The sequence below is a fragment of the Dromiciops gliroides genome, chromosome 4 (genome assembly GCF_019393635.1).
Source record: "Dromiciops gliroides isolate mDroGli1 chromosome 4, mDroGli1.pri, whole genome shotgun sequence".
Lineage (NCBI taxonomy): Eukaryota > Metazoa > Chordata > Mammalia > Microbiotheria > Microbiotheriidae > Dromiciops > Dromiciops gliroides.
The window spans coordinates 15,252,881-15,273,954 of NC_057864.1; the positions used below are offsets into that span (position 1 = coordinate 15,252,881).

The 21,074-nt window shown below is 42.8% G+C and overlaps 1 protein-coding gene across 2 annotated transcripts in view; it reads right to left on the reverse strand.

Annotated features, from left to right (window-relative positions):
• Window positions 1–21,074, reverse strand: part of EFCAB7 (EF-hand calcium binding domain 7) — a 49,825-nt gene that overhangs the window by 10,426 nt on the left and 18,325 nt on the right. For both annotated transcript variants that reach the window (XR_006356307.1, XM_044001432.1), the window contains exons 7-8: window positions 5,317–5,458; window positions 3,145–3,254 (exon numbers count right to left, since the gene is read on the reverse strand). Coding sequence is in view for 1 of the 2 variants with exons in the window: in XM_044001432.1 (XP_043857367.1) it covers window positions 3,145–3,254; window positions 5,317–5,458 (252 nt within the window). In the remaining variant the exon portion in view is untranslated. The remainder of the gene's footprint in view (window positions 1–3,144; window positions 3,255–5,316; window positions 5,459–21,074) is intronic.

Here is a 21,074-nt window from a genome sequence, read left to right on the forward strand (position 1 = left end):
TTAAGACCCAATGCTTGTGGGCTATGTCTAGGAAGAACCCCCTTATATCTTATACCAAGTGTCCAGCCTGTGCATGGGGCTGATGGCCCCAAGCAGCACTTAAGGGCCTCCAGCAGACAACCAGGATTGGCTACCTCCCCAGAGCTGTCTCCCTCTGTCAATGACCAAACTGCGTTCTGGTTGGAGATCTGCTTTGGTATGTTCAGTTCTTCCAGGCAGATCACGCCCTGGAAAGCACCCACAAGGCGGGGGTATTCCACCATAAAGATGCACATCATCTCCTCTAGGTCTCCTTCCCCTGGGCCTCAACAGCAAAGTAAGGGCAAGGCTGGGGTTTATTTCTAAGGCAGTTTTTTTGTTTTGTTTTGTTTTGTTTTGGTTTTTTGTAAGGCAGTTTTAAAGTGATTTTTGTTTGTTTGTTTTGCAGGGCAATGAGGGTTACGTGACTTGCCCAGGGTCATACAGCTAGTAAGTGTTAAGTGTCTGACGCTGAATTTGAACTCAGGTCCTCCTGAATCGAGGGCTGGTGCTTTATCCACTGCGCCACCTAGCTGCCCCAGTTTTTAAGTGATCTTGATAAAAAAGTCATTAACCTGGGGGAGGGAACTGCTTACAGTGAGACCCTGAACCTGCAGGGGTTCTCTACAGAGCAGAAAGGCTTCTCCTGGGGGTTACAGGGGAGCACCTAGTGTCTCCTCAGAGGGAGAGTCAGCACTGGGGCTGAGGTTCTACAAAGCCAGCTCTGATCCACTTGCACTAAGTTCTTTACAGAAATCGCCTCATTCAATCCTCACGGTAGCCCCGTGTGGGAAGAATTCTACAGCGGAGGAAACTGAAGCAGGAAGACATGACGTCATTTGTCCAGGCTCACACAGATAAGGAGGTGTGTGAGGCCACATTGGAACTCGGGTCTTCAAGCCTGGAGAAGTCAGTGACTCGCCTGATTTACGAAGCTGGGATTCCTTCCAGTTTTGAGAGATCACAGGCTTGTTCTCATGCCCAAATAAAGTGAGCCTGACCCAGTGGAAGGCCTGCCTCTGACCCTGACTGGCCTCTCTCACACCATCACTCTTTTCAGCATTACTGGAGTCATTCAGACAAATAAAGGTGGGCCAAGTATACACAGATGGGAATTCATGGGAAGCTCTCAGTGGAAGGAAAGGCTGGGGGGTGCCTCACTGCTCCTTGATCTCTATTTTCCCATGGCTTTCCTCTGTACCCAACCCTGAATGTCACTGTAGAAGACAAAGAGGAAAAAAATCAGCTGTTACAGTTACTAAACTCTCTTTAAAGAAAGTAATTCTAAAACTAAAAAAAAAAAAAAACCTTTGTAAATATGACAAACTATACCTCCTTCACACCAACAGAAATGTGTATAATAAAAGGGCAAGCAGAATCTCATTCAAACTTTATTACAGGCTTTCTGATAGACTAACATTTTACAGAGAGGCAATCTCATAGGAAAGTCATTTTACCTAAAAGAAAATGGGAAAAGCGATCGTTTTGGACAATGCTTTATCTGGAACTTAACTTGGTAGTCAGCTCTGAAGAAGAGTTTGGCCAAAGCCTTAACTCCTGTCATTTCCTATTTCCTCGCTCATAACTACACTTGTCTGTTAGGAGGCCTACAATAAAGACTTTTATATAACATTACATCAGGGAAATATTTGTCTGTCGTTGGGCCTATCTAAAGATTAAATATGACACTGCAGTAAGTCCTTGAATAGCATTATTTCTGTTATGTAGCAGATGTATTTTGTAGTTCTCATAAAATGAATGGCCACATTTATGTATCTGCCTCACATATTTGGCCTCTGAGTAAATATATAATTAGAAAAAATCAGAACAATTCCATGGGCAAAACAGGTTTTTAAAAAACCATTTGGTCATACCAATCTATTGTTGAACCCTACAAATATACATCAAGCCTCAATAAAGGGAACACAATATTTTTCTCTTTGTTAGTCAGATAACTGAGAAAAACAGCTCAACTAACTTTTCCAGTGTCTTCGATGCTTTTCATTTAGAAAAAAATTCACTATTATCAATCATTTTCCCAAGAAATCCCAACCTTTGTTCATGTGAGGATATTCTAGTAGGGCTGCTGTACTGAGCAAGGCCCATACTGATGAAAATTTCATAACACAATCTATGATGACAATATTGGATCGGGGCCCTATGAGCTTGAAAGGGCAGGGGCTAACTGGTACACAGGAGGTTCCACAGAGAATCTTTACTTTGACTCAATAATAATTCATTAAATCCTGAGGTAGGCTACCACGATGCTACGTCCCTCAACCACAGTCAAAACCACAGCTAAAGACGTGGCAGGGTACTGCCACCCAAGAGCTCACATTGGAAACACAGCGGTGCATAGGGGAGAGAACACCGGCAAGTCACGGAACCAGGGCCTCAGCTTCCTCAAATGTAAAATGGGGCTAGCTATCAGTAGTGCAAGGATCAAATGGAAATGCTCCGACCTAGTACATGGAGCCTCTGAAGCTCTACCTCTTATCTACCTTTCTTTCTAGATTTCCTACTCTCTCCCCACCTCCCAGCCCACATTTCAGGTGCCTGTCCCACCCGCAGTTCTCAGCACAGCCCACCCCATCTCCCACAGGGGAGAAACCTCTCCCCCCAGGAGTCAGCCTCTCAGAAGCCTCAGTTTCCTTGAAGGCTCAGCTCCAGGGCTCTCTCAGACACAAGTCATTAGGGCTGTTCCCAGCCCAAAAAATCCTCTTGTATTTGTCTGTGTCCTTGCTGTTCCCTCCCTGAGCTCCTTGTGGGAAGTGACTGCTTGTTACCTCCCTGAGCATCTTGCACAGTCCCCTGTATAGCAGAGGAACCCAATGATCGTTGAATTGAATTCTGGAGTTTATGATCTCAGGAGTCATGAATCCAAGTCTCCATGTTAATAGCAGAGGAAACCGAGGCACAGAGAGGTCTGTGACTTGTTTACAGCCCCACAGTCACGCTCAGGACCACAAGTCAGATCTCACCCCTCGACACAATTCTCAACAAGCGATCTGAGAATTCATGACATGCACAGAACACACATTCCCTACCTCACATCTCAACTTTCCTCACCTGTGAACATATGGCATTTTAACAATTAATATTAGAAATGTGAAGAAAAATGGGTACTTCTCTATTCCGCAATTCGGTAAAACACACAAGCTGTAGATTCGCTTGACCTTCACTTTCCTTGAGAAGATACAAAGCAGTATCCACTGACAACCAATGAGATAACGATCCTACAAACAAACAAAAAGCCTTAAATTCCTTGAAACAGCAATAAATTAGCCTTTTTCTTGAGTAACTGCAAGTCAGCAAAAACACCCTAGTTTCCCCCCCCCCCATTTTTTTAAACACTCACAAACTGCCTATTCCACCTTTCATTTTCAGATGTAAGAACTTGGATTGAGGCACTGCCATAGTGCAGGGTGTGAGAAGGTCCGTGTTGATGAGCTTCTGAACTCTGTCTGACTCAATCTAACCCCTTCTGATGCTGATGGCAAACGAAGACAAGAATCCCCTTTGGTTTACAGACTTATTGGCTGTGGCCCTTGGGAACAAGGTCTGCATGGCGCTTTACAATTAGCATCTCCTTTTAGCCTCACAAAGACCTGGGATGGAGGCCTCATCATTTCCATGGAACAAGATGCACTGGAGCCCTCCCCATCCCTTCCCAGCTTCCTCTGGTGGGTTGTCTCTGCCCCTAAGACTATGTATGAGCTCTCTGAGGGCAGGAGTCTGTCTCTTTCTTATTTATATCCCCAGAGCTCAGCACACTGCCTGGCACAGAGAAGGTGCTTAATAAATGCTTAAGGAATTATCAAATATAAGTTAGTTATTATTATTGCTGCTGTTGTTATTGTTATAATTTTTATAAAATGCAGACCCTATGATTAAACTCCACAAGAATAAAGGGCACTGGAAATTAGAAGTAGCTTCCAAAAGGGACTTTCTTCAGTCTCTATATTGCCAGGAGGGGAAACAATAGGAGCCCATCACTCTCTCTTTTTTTTCCCCATCACTCTCATTGAAGGACCCACATTGTAAGATGCCACAGGACACTAGAATGTGTTATGACAATACCGCTGGACAGTTTTTGCTGAAATGCCTGAGAGTGAGCATTTCTCGACTTTCCATTTTAGATTCAAGGGGGGGGGGGAGGAAATGTGCATATCAGATAAGAGTCGGGGTGCAGGAGACCAAGCTCAGCCTTTGATATCCAATAGCTCTGTGACCCTGGGCAAGTCATACAACTGCTCAGGACCTCCAGGCAGTTCTCCAAGAGTAGAAATGACATCAGTGACACATAACTCCATTTCATATTCATGGAAAGTTTTTATGCTAAGAGTACCCTACATGGATGAAATAAAAAGGCCACCAAAAACCGTAGAAATGTGCATGTATGTGTGTGTACACGCACACTCCAGTGTTATATTAATACTATACATGTGTACATATAGTATCGCAATTAGAAAAATCCTTAAATAGAAATGTTTACATACCAAACTGCTGAAAGGTTCATCACAAGAAATGAACAAGTAATGCATAGCATGTATTATTTAATAACATCCTTCATTTATGCATAACAATGGAGCAGGCCTGTTTATGACTGCAATGACTAGATAAAGGATATTCAAATCAATCTGACATCTGACCTTAGAGTCAAAAATACTGGTAATTTCACTGCTCTCTGGTCACTGGAGCTTTGAAAAAATATGTTGCCCAATATTTATCTTCCCCGAGGCACTGAACTTAAGGGAAGAGTAGGATTTTTAATGCTTCACAAGACCTTTTCTCAAACTTATTAAAATGAACCAAAAAGTTATGGTCAGAAAGAGAAAATCTGAAAATGAATGCACTGATATACTCATATACTAACTAAAGGCATCAGACTCTTCCTTGCTTTTGTAGATTTAAAATACTCCCCCACCCCATATCTTAATAAGATACTTAGAGCAGGGGGCAGCTAGGTGGCGCAGTGGATAAAGCACCGGCCCTGGATTCAGGAGTAACTGAGTTCAAATCCAGCCTCAGACACTTGACACTTACTAGCTGTGTGACTCTGGGCAAGTCACTTAACCCCCATTGCCCGGCCAAAAAAAAAAGATACTTGGATCAATTATATCATTGGTACCGAGACTTTGGAACTTCAAATTCTCATATGCTTTTATTACTATTATATTATTTTATTACTATTAATTTCTTCGTGAAATGGGAGCATGGAATACTCCTACAAAGACTTGTCACAATGACCTCTATTCACCAACTTTCTAAAAGAAAAGAAAGAAACGATGAACTTGCCTTCTTCTGGACTCAGGTTCAGCGGTCTAATAGTAAGATAAACTGTGGACCTCTGGGCTAAGTGGACCTTGTATTGATGACTAACAATCTCGCCATTTTCTTCCAAAAAGAAACAGCCTTTGGACTGTGCACATTGCCATTCCTGAAAATGAGAACAGAGGTAACGTTGGAGCCAGGCCCTGGAGGACAGGCAGAATTGAGAGAGATGGAAGATTGCAGGAACATCATTAACAAAAATACTCGAGTCTGACGGGACATGGGATATTTGGGAGAAAATTTTAAAAATATATATTAGCGTTCTCCTTAGACATAAGCTTCATGCTGAGGAGTCCTGGAACCCAAAGGCTGAACTGGCTGGGGGGGCCAGCCTGTGAGGGGCTGTGAGTGTCAGAGTTAGGAGTCTGGAGTTGGCCTTGGGGGGTCCCAGACGTCACAAGAGGTTTCTGAGCAGAGAATGTCCTAGTGGAAACAGTGAAGGGGGAGACCCAGAGGAGGCCCACTGAGGCTGGTGCCAGCTGGAGAAGAAAGGGAGGAAGAAGGATGCAGGCAGGCAGGACCTGAGGTCGTCGCAAGAGTCCAGACAGGAGACACCGTGTGGCTGTTGCCACAGTAGGAATAGGAAGAAGGAACAGATGTGGACCACTGAGAGGAGACCTGGGAGAACCTGATGACTGACTGGCTGTAGGGAAAGAGGAAAACCGACAGTAGTCGGTGTGGAGACTTCAAACCTGAGTAGCGACAACACGTGTGCCTGGTAGGGATTTTTGCTCGTTAATTCAGAACAAAGCTTTCTCCAGCATGAAGATGGGAACTTGCTGCTCCAGAGTAAGGTAGAGTTGGGAGGTGAACACAAATAGAGCAAAGCCTTTGACTCAGCCCATTCTGAGTCACAGGCATGTTTTTGTCCAACTGGCAGAGAAGGTCTCTAAAACTAGAAGAGGAAGATGTCTTAGCAGTCGGCAAAAACGTTCTGTGGGGATGTCTGGACAATACCAAGCAGAGGCTTTTAAGGATCTCCTAGTACCTGCTGAGAGAGGTGGATAATAAAGACATCACAATAACCATGAAAATATATTTAATCCAATGTGGTTATTTCCTTTGGTTCTGATAAAGGAAGACATTATATAGCAGAGGTTAAATTCACCTTCAAATGATTAAGGGCAAATCTTTCTGTCACTTTGCCCGAAAGAAGTGAATTTTAAAATGAGCAAATGAAGGTCTCATCATCAGCGAATAGTTTATTAGTTTTCAGTATTTCTACTATTTCATAAAAGGAAGGAAAATGTATGTTTTAAATACTAGAAATTAAATAACAAATAATTCAGGGGCCAACTTGATTTTACGTTCTTAGTATCCTGGTTCCAGAGCTCTATGAGACCACGGAGACCATCTCAACCAACTCTTCCATCTTAGAGAGGCCCAGGGAGGGCAGATGATTCACACGGGGCGGGGAGAGAACCTGGGCCCTCTAATTCCAGAGAGGATGGACGCCCTTTCCCCAGCTGTCCAAGTATCCACCACATACTGCTTCCTATACAAGGGAGGACTGTAAAGTAATGAGCACCCTTCCCCACAAGCCACAGAAGGAAACCAGTACCATTACATCATAGCCAGATCTTGCAAAGACGTCCTCGTCTTTCAGAATTTTCTCTAAAGAACTCAAAACACTTGCAGAGAAATTATCTTAGCAATTTTGCAACATTCCCATGAAGCAGGGAGAGCGAGATAAATTACACTTTAATTAAAAAACTCACATAAACACAGGTTGAATGGGTGCAATGTTTTATAAGGGGGTGAGGGAGGAATTAGGTCTAGATTCTAACACTCCTAGAAAAACACTATTTCCATTCGATCCTACTTTCAAAAGAAAGTAAAGTTAGGGAACATAGCTAAAAAGATTTCCAACAAGGTTCTATGACACCAGAAGACCAAAGGTTTCTGCATGAACTTCAAGTTCAACTATTAGTGGCAAAGAAGAATCCACCATAATTTCAGATGGCTTCCCTCCTTGATTGGAACTTGAATGAACTAACAAGAGATGCTGACATATCACAAACACAGCTGACCTTAACATCGTCCATTTGCCCTTGGGTGAAATTGCCTCACCCCCCCCCCAAAAAAAACCCTAATTGTGTTACCTTTAAGATCAATTTAAATTAAATCAATATATTTGTGAAAATAAGAGCCACCATTGTGTAGGGGACAGAGTTGTTTAACCGATATAAATTATTTGCTACAAGGAACCAAGAAAGCACCTTGTTTAACAAGCATCTTTCCATGTCAATCAGAGAGCTAGATACCACAGGGAATACTATATTAGGATATAAACTTGCTTGTAAAATATTATAAAGAAGGATGATAGACAATTATGAGAAGACAGATCTCATAAAGCAGAGAGAAGTGGTGGAGAGAAAACCAGTTTAAAGAACACATAGCAAGTTTCAAATCACACGAAGCCATCCCGAGGGGAAGGGAAAGATGAAAATGGTAAGAGAACAACAAACAAAATAAAAATGAAAAAAATCTGTAAAACTTATTATATATAAGGAACTACATTCTCTATCTAGGACAAAAGAACCACCACACTTAAAAATGATGGCAGTACAGGGTTGTCCCATATATTTTTAGGAAATCACCCCCTCCCATGCTTCCTGCCTGTATGGCCTTGGGACAGTTACTTAACCTAAGTGGGTCCATGTTCCTCAACCATGAAATAAGACAGCCTGAGTGTGAGGCAGCTCTAAGCCTGTAAATTGAAGAACTGCAGGTATGCACTGGGGGATGACTTTCCTCACATAGAGAAAATCATAGGTCTGGACCCAAAAGACAAATCTTGTTGAGCTGCTAACAAAAGTACTGTCAAACCTATTTTACAAAGGAGGAAACTGAGGCCAAAGGAACCCGAGGCCTAGGATCTTTCCAATAGTCTCATCCAAACAATAGTCTACCTTAGCAAAGCTAGATTTCATAGCCAGTAGAGGACCTTCATTTTTGTGTTATGATCATAGCTATGATTACTTTTTTAAAAAAATTTTTTTTAAATTGGGGGGGGCAGGGCAATGAGGGTTAAGTGACTTGCCCAGGGTCACACAGCTAGTGAGTGTCAAGTGTCTGAGGCCGAATTTGAACTCAGGTCCTCCTGACTCCAGGGCCACTGCGCCACCTAAATGCCCCTATGATTACTTTTTAAAGAATATGTTTTTATTTATATTTTCTGTTTCTTACATCACCATAGTTATCCCAAGTGGCCTCTTTCTCCCGCTTCCAGAGAGCTCTCCCATATGACAAATAGTATTTTTTAGGTACAACTGATCGATACATTGAAAAAGCCTGACTTTCAAAGCAATTTCATTTCCATTTGGGGTCCAAGAAAGAAAGAGACTTTTAATGTACTTTTGTGTTATTTCTGGAGACGACAGACAGCAGGGAAAACTTCCTCACTTTGATTTCAGGAGGCCTGTAATCAAACTTGTGTCACATTCCAAAGCTTTATTTGAACAGTGGTCTGTTGTCCGAAGCCTGGCTTATAATTCTTGTTCCCCTACTTAAAAGGCAGTGTGAGCAAGGCAAAGTCACTCAGCCTTCCTCACCTGTAAAGTGAGGACCACCATGCCTCATGTTCCCAACTCATGGAGTACTGGGGGGATCACAAGAAATAGTGTATTGTAGGTATTGCGCAGACTTTAAAGCCCTGTCCAAATGTCAGTCATTACTTCAATCCTGCAGTTAAAAAAAACAAATCCTTTCTGAACTCCAATACCTGAAGAAGCCATTCAGATGAAAGGTTAAGAACCCTCTCCTCCTCACCTTTCAGAAGAGGGGGATTCTGGCCACTAAGGGGCGCCACAGTGCACAGACCACTGGGTCAAGCTCAAATTCAACCTTCACCACATACTAGCTGTGTGACCCTAGGCAAGTCACTTGATCTTTGTCGCTCTTTTTTTTTTTTTTTTTCCTCCTCTGCAAGAGAAGGGCACCTTATCTCCTAGGAGTGCTTGAGAATAAAGTGAAATAATAGTAGCATGTGATGTCAGACTTTTTCAGGGGGTGGTTAGTTTTGCTGATTTTATTTTTATTCTTCACTAAAAGGGACGGCTCTTGGGGAGGGGAGGAACACATAGGGAAATGGCGCTCTATAGAAACAATGCAGGCAAATCTGTGCAGTGCTGTTGGAGAATGGCAGAAAAGAGCAAAATGTCAGGAAGAGAAGCAGCAGAGAAGCATCAACCCCATTTCAAAGGAATCCTGCGGCTGCTTTGCACAGAGAGCAACATCCCCACAAAAGGAATTTCAGTTATGCCCGCAGTATCAAATGCCATCAGGGAGGTTTTCATCCTGGAGCACTAATGTCTAGTCAAGCTTCCATATCTGGGCAACAATAAATTAAATGATCCAGTGGAAAACTAAAATAATGTAGGTTCATTCTGGAGCCTCAAACTGTATAAACTGTATACAAACTGTAGAACTTCATTTAAAAGTACTCACACTTTTGTTGCACATTTCGACTGAAATGCCAATAGTAGAGTCTAATTCTGAGCCAACAATGAGCCAGAATGTGACAGCAAGTAAACCAGGATGGGGCTGGGTAGATTTTTTGTCTCGCTGTTAATAGTAAGAAATTTATGTATCAAACCAGTTGTTTTTTAAAATCAACTTGGAAGAAAAACCCAGTAGGTCGTTCTTCCTCAGAGAGGGCATAAGGTGGTGCTGTATGCTACCAAATCAGGTGAATGATGCCACCCTAAAAAGAACCGCTATGTTATTATTTACAAGACACGAATATGTTATTGGTCGTAACTGAGAAGGAAACTTGAAAAGAACAAATTACAAAAACCGTAAACGACACTTTAAATCATCACTCTGTTTGAAGGTGTCAATGAGAATACTTTTTTAGTATTATGAGCAATGGTCATTAAAAAGATCACCTGGAAATCAACTTTACTGCAATTAGCAGAGATGTTGGGCGCTGGAACAAGGACCAGACACGTGAACAGGAAGCCTGGATTTAAGATGGGAGTCCCATACCACATGCACATACCCAGAAACAACAGGCAGGTCCGTGAGAACTCCTCCAGATACTCGTGAACTTAAAACAATAAAAGAGCTAGACAAGTTTCTTCAGAGAGCTCAGGCATAGTATGAAGACAAGGACTGGGAGTCAGGAGGCCTAGGATTGACCAGCGAGCCTGCAGTGTGCCCTCTGCAGCTCAGCGGACCATGCTGTGCCTCAGCTTTGTCACACACAAGTGGAAGGTTCAAGCGAACTACTTAAGGTCCCTCCTCACTCGAGGGTCTCAATTCCATGACTTAAAATTGGGAAAATGGATATATTCTTTAGCCAAGCTGGCAGGCAAAAAGTTCCAGCATCAAAATTCTAAAGAGTCCCCCGGCTATCTGTGTATTAGTCCCAGGGCTCTGGGATCAAACTGCTGCATGGTTTTCTCATGAACTCCTCCTTCCTTCGCTGACCCATGGCTGCCCATCCTAAACGACTAAGTTCTTCTACATATTCACCACAACAGGACCCCCCAACATGCCTAGGAGCCTACCTTCATTTAAGAAGGATGGGCAAGGTCCCCTCCCAGGGCCCCAGGAACAGCTGGGTGCCAGTCTCTGTGTAGACCAAGGTCATCAAGCCCTCCTTGGCCCCAGCTCCAAACCCAAACTGCCCGGCTTCTGTGCGTGGGCTGCCCTGCCCTCATTGGTGGCATGTGAAGTTCAGTTTGACAAGCCACAAGCTTCTTTCTACCCTGCACTGGACCCGGAGGAAGGAGCTGACTAAGCTAAAACGCTACTGGTGCTAAACTAAACCAGGAGCTGTCTCCTCTGTAGAGAGCACATTATGATCATCCCAGTCATAACAGAGCTGTTCAGCAAGATTTATAGAGCAGTCTGAGTGAGTGGTTTTATTTCTAGTTTAAGAAAATGAACATCAATTTTGCTTCCCAGTTGATATTCTTGGTAATGAGAGAAATTGAGGTAGGCTCCCAGGCATGCTGCGGGGCTCTTTCCAGCTCTAAGTCTTTCCCTTTCTGGTTTGTCCACACTTTTGTCTTCGCATCTCTATTAGCGCTTGTAAAGGCAGGTTGACTGATTGATCTCTTTGTCAGTCCGCGTCCTTTACACACTCACAATTGTGACCTTCCAGGCACAAATGAGCCTGATGAGAAATAAAGAAGTAAAATATGGATAAAAATGGATGCAGCTACCTAGGGAGCTCTCTACTCATTTCGGATTTAAAGGATCCATGCTCAAAGATAGAATCACTACTGATTAAAAAAAAAAATTGGTGCAAAGTTGTAAGACTGTCAGGAAGGCTAAGGCCCAGCATGAACCCAGGCTCTGAGAAATGCTGAAAACATCAAAGAGAACTTGGAGATGTTGGGGAGACAGAAAAAAGGAAGAGCCAATGACAGAGAAAAAGGATGATTTTGCTTTTGTCTTTTCTATCAAGGAGGGTGATCCTCAAAACAGGGAAACACTGAGGGGAGAGAGACAGAGGGACTAGAGGCAGGAAGCCCTAATTCCAAATGTTTTTAAAATGAGAGGGATTCTGCCCCTTTAAGGAAAACAATTCCTTAAAAATTCAAATTGAGTAAATAGAAGTTAATGACTTTATGAGAAATAAGGAAGCAATAAAATAAAACCAAAATAATGGAAAAATAAAGACAATGTGAAATATCTCATTAGAAAAACAACTGACCTGGAAAATAGACCTAGACCCAGGAGAGATAATTTTAAAATTATTGGACTACCTGAAAGTCATGATCAAAAAAAGAGCCTAGACATCACCTTTCAAGAAATTATAAAGGAAAACTGCCCTGATATTCTAGAACCACAGCGTAAAATAGAAATTTAAAGAATCCACCAATTCACCTCCTGAAAAAGATCCCAAAATGAACACTCCAAGGAATGTTACAACCAAATTCCAGAGTTCCCAGGTCAAATATTGCAAGCAGCCAGAAAGAAACAATTCAAGTACTGTGGAGTTACAGTCAGGATCACACAAGACTTAGCAACTTCTACATTAAAGGATTGGAAGGCTTGGAATATGATATTGCAGAGGGATTACAACCAAGAATCACCTATCCAACAAAATTGAGTATAATCCTTCAGGTGGGAAAATGGGCATCCAGTTTAAAAAAAAAAAGAGGGCTTTCGGGCATTCTTGATGAAAAGACAAGAGCTGAATAGAAAATCTGACTTTCAAATACAACACTCTAGAGAAGCACAGAAAGGTAAATAGGAAATCATATGGGATTTAAAAAGGTTAAACTGTTTATATTCCTACATGGGAAGATGATACTTGTACCACATAAGAACTTTCTCATTATTAGGGAAGTTGGAAGGATTGATTATATGTACACAGAGGGCACAGGTTGTGAGCTGAATATGAAGGGGTGATATCTAAAAAAATAAAATTAAGGGGTGAGAGAGGAATGCATTGGGAGAAAGGGAAAGGGAGAGGAGGAATGGGGTAAATTATGTCACATAAAGGAAATCTGGCCTCTGCATAGGCCCTCTTCCAGGACAGTGGCAAGCACCATGTGTAGACATGGGAAGCCTACAAGCAAAGAAGAGAATGCCACTGGCCTTTCTCTCACAAAGGGTAAGTGAGAGATCACCGTGTACCACAATCAGTCAGGCGATCAATGTCACAGTCTCTGGGGAATCCCCATGGCCAGTGACCCAGAGGGCAAGAGAAACAGACATGACGGATGTGAGCAGACCTCGGCCTAACACTGGTAACAACGCCATCATTCCTGACACCCAGGACCGGAGGGGGAGGAAGGCCCATCACACTAGCAGCAGGAAGCCAGCCCCAGAGCTGCTCTCACGGGATGCCCTGGATGCTCATCACCCCTTGTCTGGCATGCTTCAGGAAGGGCAGGGCCCCCAGAGGTACTACCAGTTACCTGAATGAGGTCACAGGGCAGACACAGGCCCAGAGGGCACTGCCTTGGCATCTTTGATCCTGGACGTCCTCTTCTCCTTCAAGAAGACACAACTTCTCCCCTCACCCTTAGTGACAGAATCTAAGAGCTGGGACCAGGAGGCCCCTGGACGTAGCCCCACCCCTGCACAAGAGGAGGCTCCTGTTTCCTGAGGCTCCTTGGATATGTGCTCCGAGTCCTCCACCCACCTCGGCATGCTCATTCTCCAGATTATCCTTATCTCCTTTAAACCACCGAGAAGACTAAGATGGAGCCTGCATCATTTTCTTGTCGACCCTATTAGCAATAATTGCTTTTGTCCTGTCACTTCCTAAGCCAGGCTTCTTTGTCTCTGAACTTGGTTCAGAGTTCAGTGGGCCTGTAATGGGTTCAATTTAATATGCCATCAGTTCTTGTCTCAGAGAATTCTGCTAACCCTGGGGAATGTGTATGGGCAGAAAGGGGGCTGGGATTAATCGCTTTATGCCACCAACCTAGCCGTCCAGGACATCTGGGCTGCTATCTCACACCCGCATTCAGACAAGGAGTGCTTCTCCGTCCCTGGAGAAAAGAAGGAGGGGTGTCATAGCCAGCCCCCATTGCCCCAGTCAGTCCTGTTGGCCTTAATCCCATCCTATCATCTACCCTGCTCTGTTCTTTGTTTTGTACTCCCCAAAACCTAGAGAAGGGGAACTGTCCTCCTGTGGAGGTAAGCCATGAGCCCATTTATTGACAGGTAGCATGCCCCTGATAATAAACGTGATCTCACATGAAGATCTGCTTCAGTTTACCCTTTTGTTAAAACTCTACCATGATACCACAGTACCCCACACTGAAGCCCAAACTCCAGATTGGGGCTGATGAAAGGAGAGGACAGGAGGTCTTGGAAGCTTGGAAGGCTGTCTGTTAATCTGGCATTGACAGAGCACTTTTTGGTTCTCAGAACAGCCCTGGGAGGGAGATGCCTATATTCTTACAACCTGGATAACTCCTACTGAGCTTGCCACCTCTGAAGCTCCCTAGATTTCTTGTAGAACAATGCTCAGTCAGCCTGCATCTCCTCCATCCTAAAGCTGTGAGAGTTATGTTCGTGTCCCATTGCCAGCCCTTATGTTTATCCATCCCTACAACATCTCATCTCCTCAGACTCAGCCCAATGTTTTTGTCTGTCAAGATCCTTTGGGATCCTGACTCACACCTAGAGCTCTCCCAGCTCTGTTTTGGTCTGTGACTTTGGGACTGCTCTTCCCTTAAGTCTACCTGGAATTGCTGGGGATTTCTGTGAGGTTGCCCCTCATAGATACAAACCACCAAAGAGATGTCTTTACAACCTATTTCAGTAAGAGAATTTAAAATGACAAAACCCAGTGAGAAAACTGGGAAGAGTCCAATCACCTGCAGACAGAAGTCCAAGGGCCACCATTACTTCTGTCTTGGGAGGAGTAAGAAATGCTGGAACGAAGAGGAATTTGTACAGTCCCTGATGCTGGCCAAGAGCACCATCACTACTACTTCCTTCTTCATCTTGGATTATCATCTCCAAACTGGGGGTGGAGCCCATGGCTCTCTTAGGCCCCGGTCTGGTCTCCTCTCCCTCCCCCTCCCTCCCTCTCTCTCTCTCTCTGTCTCTGTCTCTCTCTCTCTCTCTCCATCCTCTCATCAGTTTCTAAGGGTTCAGGCATCTCTAGGCAGTCTACTTATATACCTATCTATCTAGGGCTAGTCTCTCTCTCAGGGGCATAGCAAAGGGACAGACTTGTGGAAGACATGAGTTAAAATCCTTCCAAAGACTCAGACTTCAGGCGAATCACTGAACTTCTCTCTGCCTCAGTTTCTGCATCTGTCAAGTGAGGGAGCTGGACTCAGCGACTTCCAAATGCCCTTCCAGCTCTGTCTGTCACCCTAGGGCTCTGAGCTCCCGGCTCACATGATCACCTACAACTTGATGTCACTGAGGCATCTCAAACTTAACCTGTCCTAAATAGATCTCATTTTCCTTTCCTTCAAACCCATCCCATCTCCTAAAATCTCTATTTCTGTGGAGGGTGACATCCACTCACCCAGTTTCATCACCTCGATGTCACCCCCTTGGCACTTCTGTTGTCAAATCAAACCTTCCTAGACCGTAATTCTCGCACCTGACCCTCCCTCTCCACTCCCTCCTCAGCCACCAAGCTGGCTCAGGCCTGAATCCTGCCGTGGCCACCTCATTGGCATCCCTGCTGAAGACCCTCCCCGCTTCTGGGACGTCTCCCACAGAGCTGTGGGAGATAGGATCTGAATGCAGGCCCCCTGGCTCGTATTCTTTCCACACATGAAGCCAGAAAGATAATTAGTATGCAGATGAGAAAATCATCTCCAAAGGTGGAAGGTGTAAAGAATTCATTGTTATTTGAGGTTTTTATGCCTCGGTGAGCACTGGCCTGGGGCTCCGCAAACCGAACGCTGCTCCACCCACAGGTTGTAGCCGTCGCCAGGGCGCTGGCACCTCATGTCATCACCACTCGCCGATGCCTACATGGGCCTGGCAAAATTATAATGATTGGAAGCCTAGTGAGGGCAGTCATGTGACTGTCAGAGCAGCCATCCCATTGACTGGGGGCTGGGGGGTTTCTGGGATTGGGGGAGGAGAGTTCACCATTCTAGCTGGAAGCTGGAAGGTGGACAGGAGTTCTGCTGCGTATTCTCCGCTGATTCCTGGGCAGTGGTATTTCTTCAGGTTGTATAATTTCCCTTTCCCCATTTTATTTCCTTTCCCTTGATCCTACTGATCCTGTTTGTGTTTTTTTAAGTTCGTTCTTGTTAAGATAAATCCTATTCTGTTTTGAGGGACGCTGCTAGTCTCCTTCCTTGCCCCAATATTGCGGAAAGCCGCTTAGCTAACACTCCCCAATTAAAAATTGGTCCCCACAAGGGGAAAAGTAAATAGAAAAAAATTCCTCTTTTTGGGTTAAAGAAGCAGCTGCATAATGTAGGAAAGGAGAAGTACAAATTCAGAGCAGTGAATGTGAAAAGGGCACCAGGAAGCCCACTGCAGCTTGACGGGCACACTCAACAAAGCTGATGTGCTCAGAAACCACACAGACAGAGGCATGAGGTCCACAGAGAGGAAGGTGATAATTCTCTTGTCCTCTTCCTGGTTATATCATATCTGGAATCCATTTCTAGACAGGAGTCAACTTGACAGCTATGGGAAACCAGGATGGGACAAGACATGAAATGATGCCAAGGAACTGGAGAGAGATTTGTCTTTAAACATTTAAGGGACATCATTGTAACGATTGGAATAACGCCACCTGCTGGATACTAACTGTAGAAGAGTTCTGCCCATGAAGCGAAGGTCTTTGAGGGCAAGACCAGGAGTCTTTGGTATCAGGACGTGACGCGGACTAGTGGGAGGAGGAAGGAAGAGACCGGCGCTCGGTCTCACGCTCTTTCCTCTGGACTCTGGCGGAGAAGGGAGCTAGAAATGCGCTCTCCCTTTAATAGATAGGAATCTAGGCCTTTCTCTCTCTCTTTATCAAATTCTTATTCTCCTTAATAAATGCTTAAAAGTCTAACTCTTGCTAAAGCTTATAATTTATTGGCGACCACTCATTAGATATTTTAGACAGTTTAGCTAGAATTTTAACCCTTAACAGATGGCTGACCACGAAGAGGAAAGCTAAACCTCAGTCTTCTTCTGATCTTCTGGTTGGGTAAGAAATTTCCCCTCCCTCTCCCTTTAACTGCTAAGTACTGGTGTACTGGCTGTGTTTTCCTTTAAATTTTTTCGAATGGACCTTTTAAACTCCCTAATTATCCTATTTTTGATTTTAGTCTGTTTAACCAGACAAATGGGAGATAAGATCATGTTAATGCTTTGTTTTTGTGGATTTTCTATTTTTCTTTTTATTTTTGTTAAAAGAGCCAGCAACTTACTCACACAAGGAAATATCTCTCCCTCTCCCAACCATGCTTTTTCAGAGAAACCTGAAGAGATTCCCGCAGCTTTTCCCAGTTCTAACACTAATTGTTGCTTTAATTTTGCATGCCTGGAGGCAATGACCCACCCTCTAGAAGCTTTTAATCCCCTAGCACCTGGAGGCAAAGTGGGGGAAGAGGAATCCAGGCCTGAGTTCAAAATCAAGTCTGATTCAAATTGCTCTGGTCCCTCCCCTCCTCTCCAGACCCCACCCTCTACTCCTCCTATGGCCAAGCCCATAGCTTCCCCTGCCTGGGAAGTCCAGAGATCTGGTGCGCATGCTCAACTTTTTCTACCTGCATTTGCAGCTTCAGGCTCAGCCCTTCCCCAGCCTGGCTGTGCTTCTAAGACAACCTTAGAAAACTCTTTAAATTCTAGATATGCTCGTTTTGTTCATAATTTTGCTAACCTGCTTTTGTCTTTAATTAGTAATCTTATAAAGCATTTGTATGGTGAAAAGCCTGACAGACAATATAGAGGGGTTAAAGAAGAAAAACTTATGGTGAATAAGAATGTCAATCATCAACATAGTTCAAGACTCCACTTCTTTTGCCATGGAAGGGTATATATTTCACAGAAATGTAGCAGTAAGCAGCAAGGTATTGATATGAGTATTGGGGATTTTAGATATCGGAATCAAAAGTGTTCTGAATTCACTCAGAGTAATAGTATCAGTTCAGAGGTTACATAGGATTTCTATGCTATTACATATGCATTTTGAAATTAATGGTATAGGTTTATTTTCATAGAGATTTTCAATGCTTTTGAGATTGTGTCTTATACTTAGTTTCTAAAACAAGGAGAATATTTGTAAAAGCTTTTTATAGTCATGTGATCAAGTTTATATTTTGTAATACTCTTATTAATATTAAGTTCATATTCATTTAGATTTCCTTAGTTTGAATTTCACTGTATTTTATTGTTCCATGTGTATTTTCTTCTATTCATTTGTCTATCTAATTTTGAAACATTGCAAGATGGTTTTGTTTTTATTATACAATGTTAATTCTAGGAGTATTGTGCTCCCATATTCTGAGTTGTTTGTTTTTGTTATTTTTTCTCAACTGATTATTTGATCAAACTCTTTGAAGCATTTCCCTGGCAAATTGGTTGCCATGGCAAGTGTAAAGAAGTATTATTTTTGATAAGCATATTCAAAAAAAAAAAAAGAGGGGAACATTTGTAAAAGTTTTCTTTGAGATTGTGTTGTGCTTTAACTTATATTTAAATATGTTCAGATTTTTCACAAAAGTAATTGTATACTAAGTAAAAAAAATGGGTATTATTTGAAATTGTTGCGTAATTATATATTGTGTTCTGAGTCAAGATGTATTCACATTTTTTGCAATCATTTATTATCCTCAATTTTAAATCCACATGAGACTTGGATTATGGGAACTTATCATTTAAGACATTAATTGCCTTTATTCTGAGTTATCAGATGCCAGTTGGCCAAGATGCCATCCAATCACAAGAGGAATACATGCAAGAGCAGACACTGAACTGTCACATGAGGGGAGACATGCATGAAGTCAAGGTATGGCCGAGGGAACGGCTTTTGACTAATGTTGAGGTTGGATTCTCTTGGTTTAATATTTTATTTTATTTTTCCCCACAATATTGTACAGATGGCTGGAAGTATTCATCCCACCCATCTCACTCCTACACCTGGCTTCTATGCTCCCTCCTATATGCCTGATGCCATGGACATCTCAATCCCATGCATCTGATTAAGTCTGACTCAGTTTCTTCCAATATGTTCGGTGGCATGGACATATATTCCATCCACCTATTTTAAGCCTGGCATACTGTATGGGCAGTACATATTGCTCAAGTGTGGGAATGCTCATATCCCATCATTTCTCTGTTCTTTTATGGTAACCCCCATAATTATCTCAGGTGTCATGATAAATACAGTGTTGAATTTGGCCTTGACACCTGTTACCAATTATATTAGATTTTTTAATTTCTCATAATGGCATGAGGATAATTAGGCAGATGATGCAAAAAGTGATAAAACAAAGATAAAAATTATTTTTATTAATTAATATCGCAGCAATTGTCTTCTCAATTACCCTCCATAAGGGGGGGACTATAGTAATATTATAATTTTAAAGAATGGTTCAATTTTTGTTTTATTATATGTTTCATGTGTAACAACTAAGATTCTGAATTCCCTTAGACATGTTTTTGAGAACTTTCATTGTTTGATTTGATTATTGACAAAGCTATTTTAAAGTTGTGTTAAGCTCAATTTTGTAGGAAATTTTCCTGGCTGATTACCAGCATCCACACATCAACCCCTGAAAAGACTTCCATTCCACGACTACACCTAGAGGACATCTGAGAAAAGACTTTCAGAGACTTTAAATGAACAGTTTTGATTTGTTGTTTTTGTTGTTTTTTTTTCTCTTTCTGTTATAATATATACCATCTGTAACATGTATTCTCTGCAGAGGCCCTCCCTTTGCAAGACTAATGTCAAAGCGTCGGTTCATGAGGACAAAAAAAAAAAAAAAATCGCCCCTCTGAACAAAACTTTCCTCTCTTCCTTTTCTATATTGTTGTTCACATATTATTAGTTAGCAATAGTTATTATATTCTTTTTACTGTTCCGTCAAGGAAACATTTTGTTTCTTGAGGAACAACAGGGGGGACTGTAACGATTGGAATAACGCCACCTGCTGGATACTAACTGTAGAAGAGTTCTGCCCATGAAGCGAAGGTCTTTGAGGGCAAGACCAGGAGTCTTTGGTATCAGGACGTGACGCGGACTAGTGGGAGGAGGAAGGAAGAGACCGGCGCTCGGTCTCACGCTCTTTCCTCTGGACTCTGGCGGAGAAGGGAGCTAGAAATGCGCTCTCCCTTTAATAGATAGGAATCTAGGCCTTTCTCTCTCTCTTTATCAAATTCTTATTCTCCTTAATAAATGCTTAAAAGTCTAACTCTTGCTAAAGCTTATAATTTATTGGCGACCACTCATTAGATATTTTAGACAGTTTAGCTAGAATTTTAACCCTTAACATCATATAGAAAGATGACACTTCTGCTTGACTCCAGAGGGGAAATGATGAACAATGGATGAGTTCTTCTCAATATAAGTAAGATACTTCTAGCAATTAAGAGCTGTCAAAAACCAAACTGGGCTGCCTTGGCATGCGGTATCTTCCTGACACTGGAGGTCTTCAACTGAAGGCACCATCACAACCTGCATGGAAGCTTTATTGGAAACCCTTACTTGAAGGAATCCCAACTCTGGGATGTTGTGAGTATGTTATGTTACATATACTTTAAAGTATCTTCTAGCTCCAAAAGCAGTTGGTTCTAACAAATTTGGACTACATTAATTTGATCTGGCAGAGAGGGAAGGGAAGGTTTTATCATTTCCACATTTTCTATCCCTCTAAACAAACACTCGACAAAGACGGGAATCATGACTTCTGTTCCTTTGCCCACAAGAATTTGAACAGTACAATAAACAGTAATTTGCTTGATTGGGCCTAGGGAGCTCCATCAAAGAGCAGCCTGTAGTGCTAGAGAACTGAGTACGACCTGGGGTTGTCCTGGGCTCTATTAGGGAATTAGGGTCAGAGGAAGTCCTGGGGTGACTTCAGTATCACAACCTCAACCATGTCACTGAAAAACAAACCCAAGCATCTGTTTAGCTGTTGGTGCTGTTGTTTGCCCTTCATTCCCAAAGAGGAACATGACACTGGAGGGAGGTGGGGAGGGCTGTGCAGAGTCACCCCAATCTCTCCTCCGGAGCCATCTGGGTCCCGTGGTAAGATAGACATCAGGACGACTGGAGATGGTCCTGGACATTTGAGGCAATCGAGGTTAAGTGATTTGCCCAGGTTCAC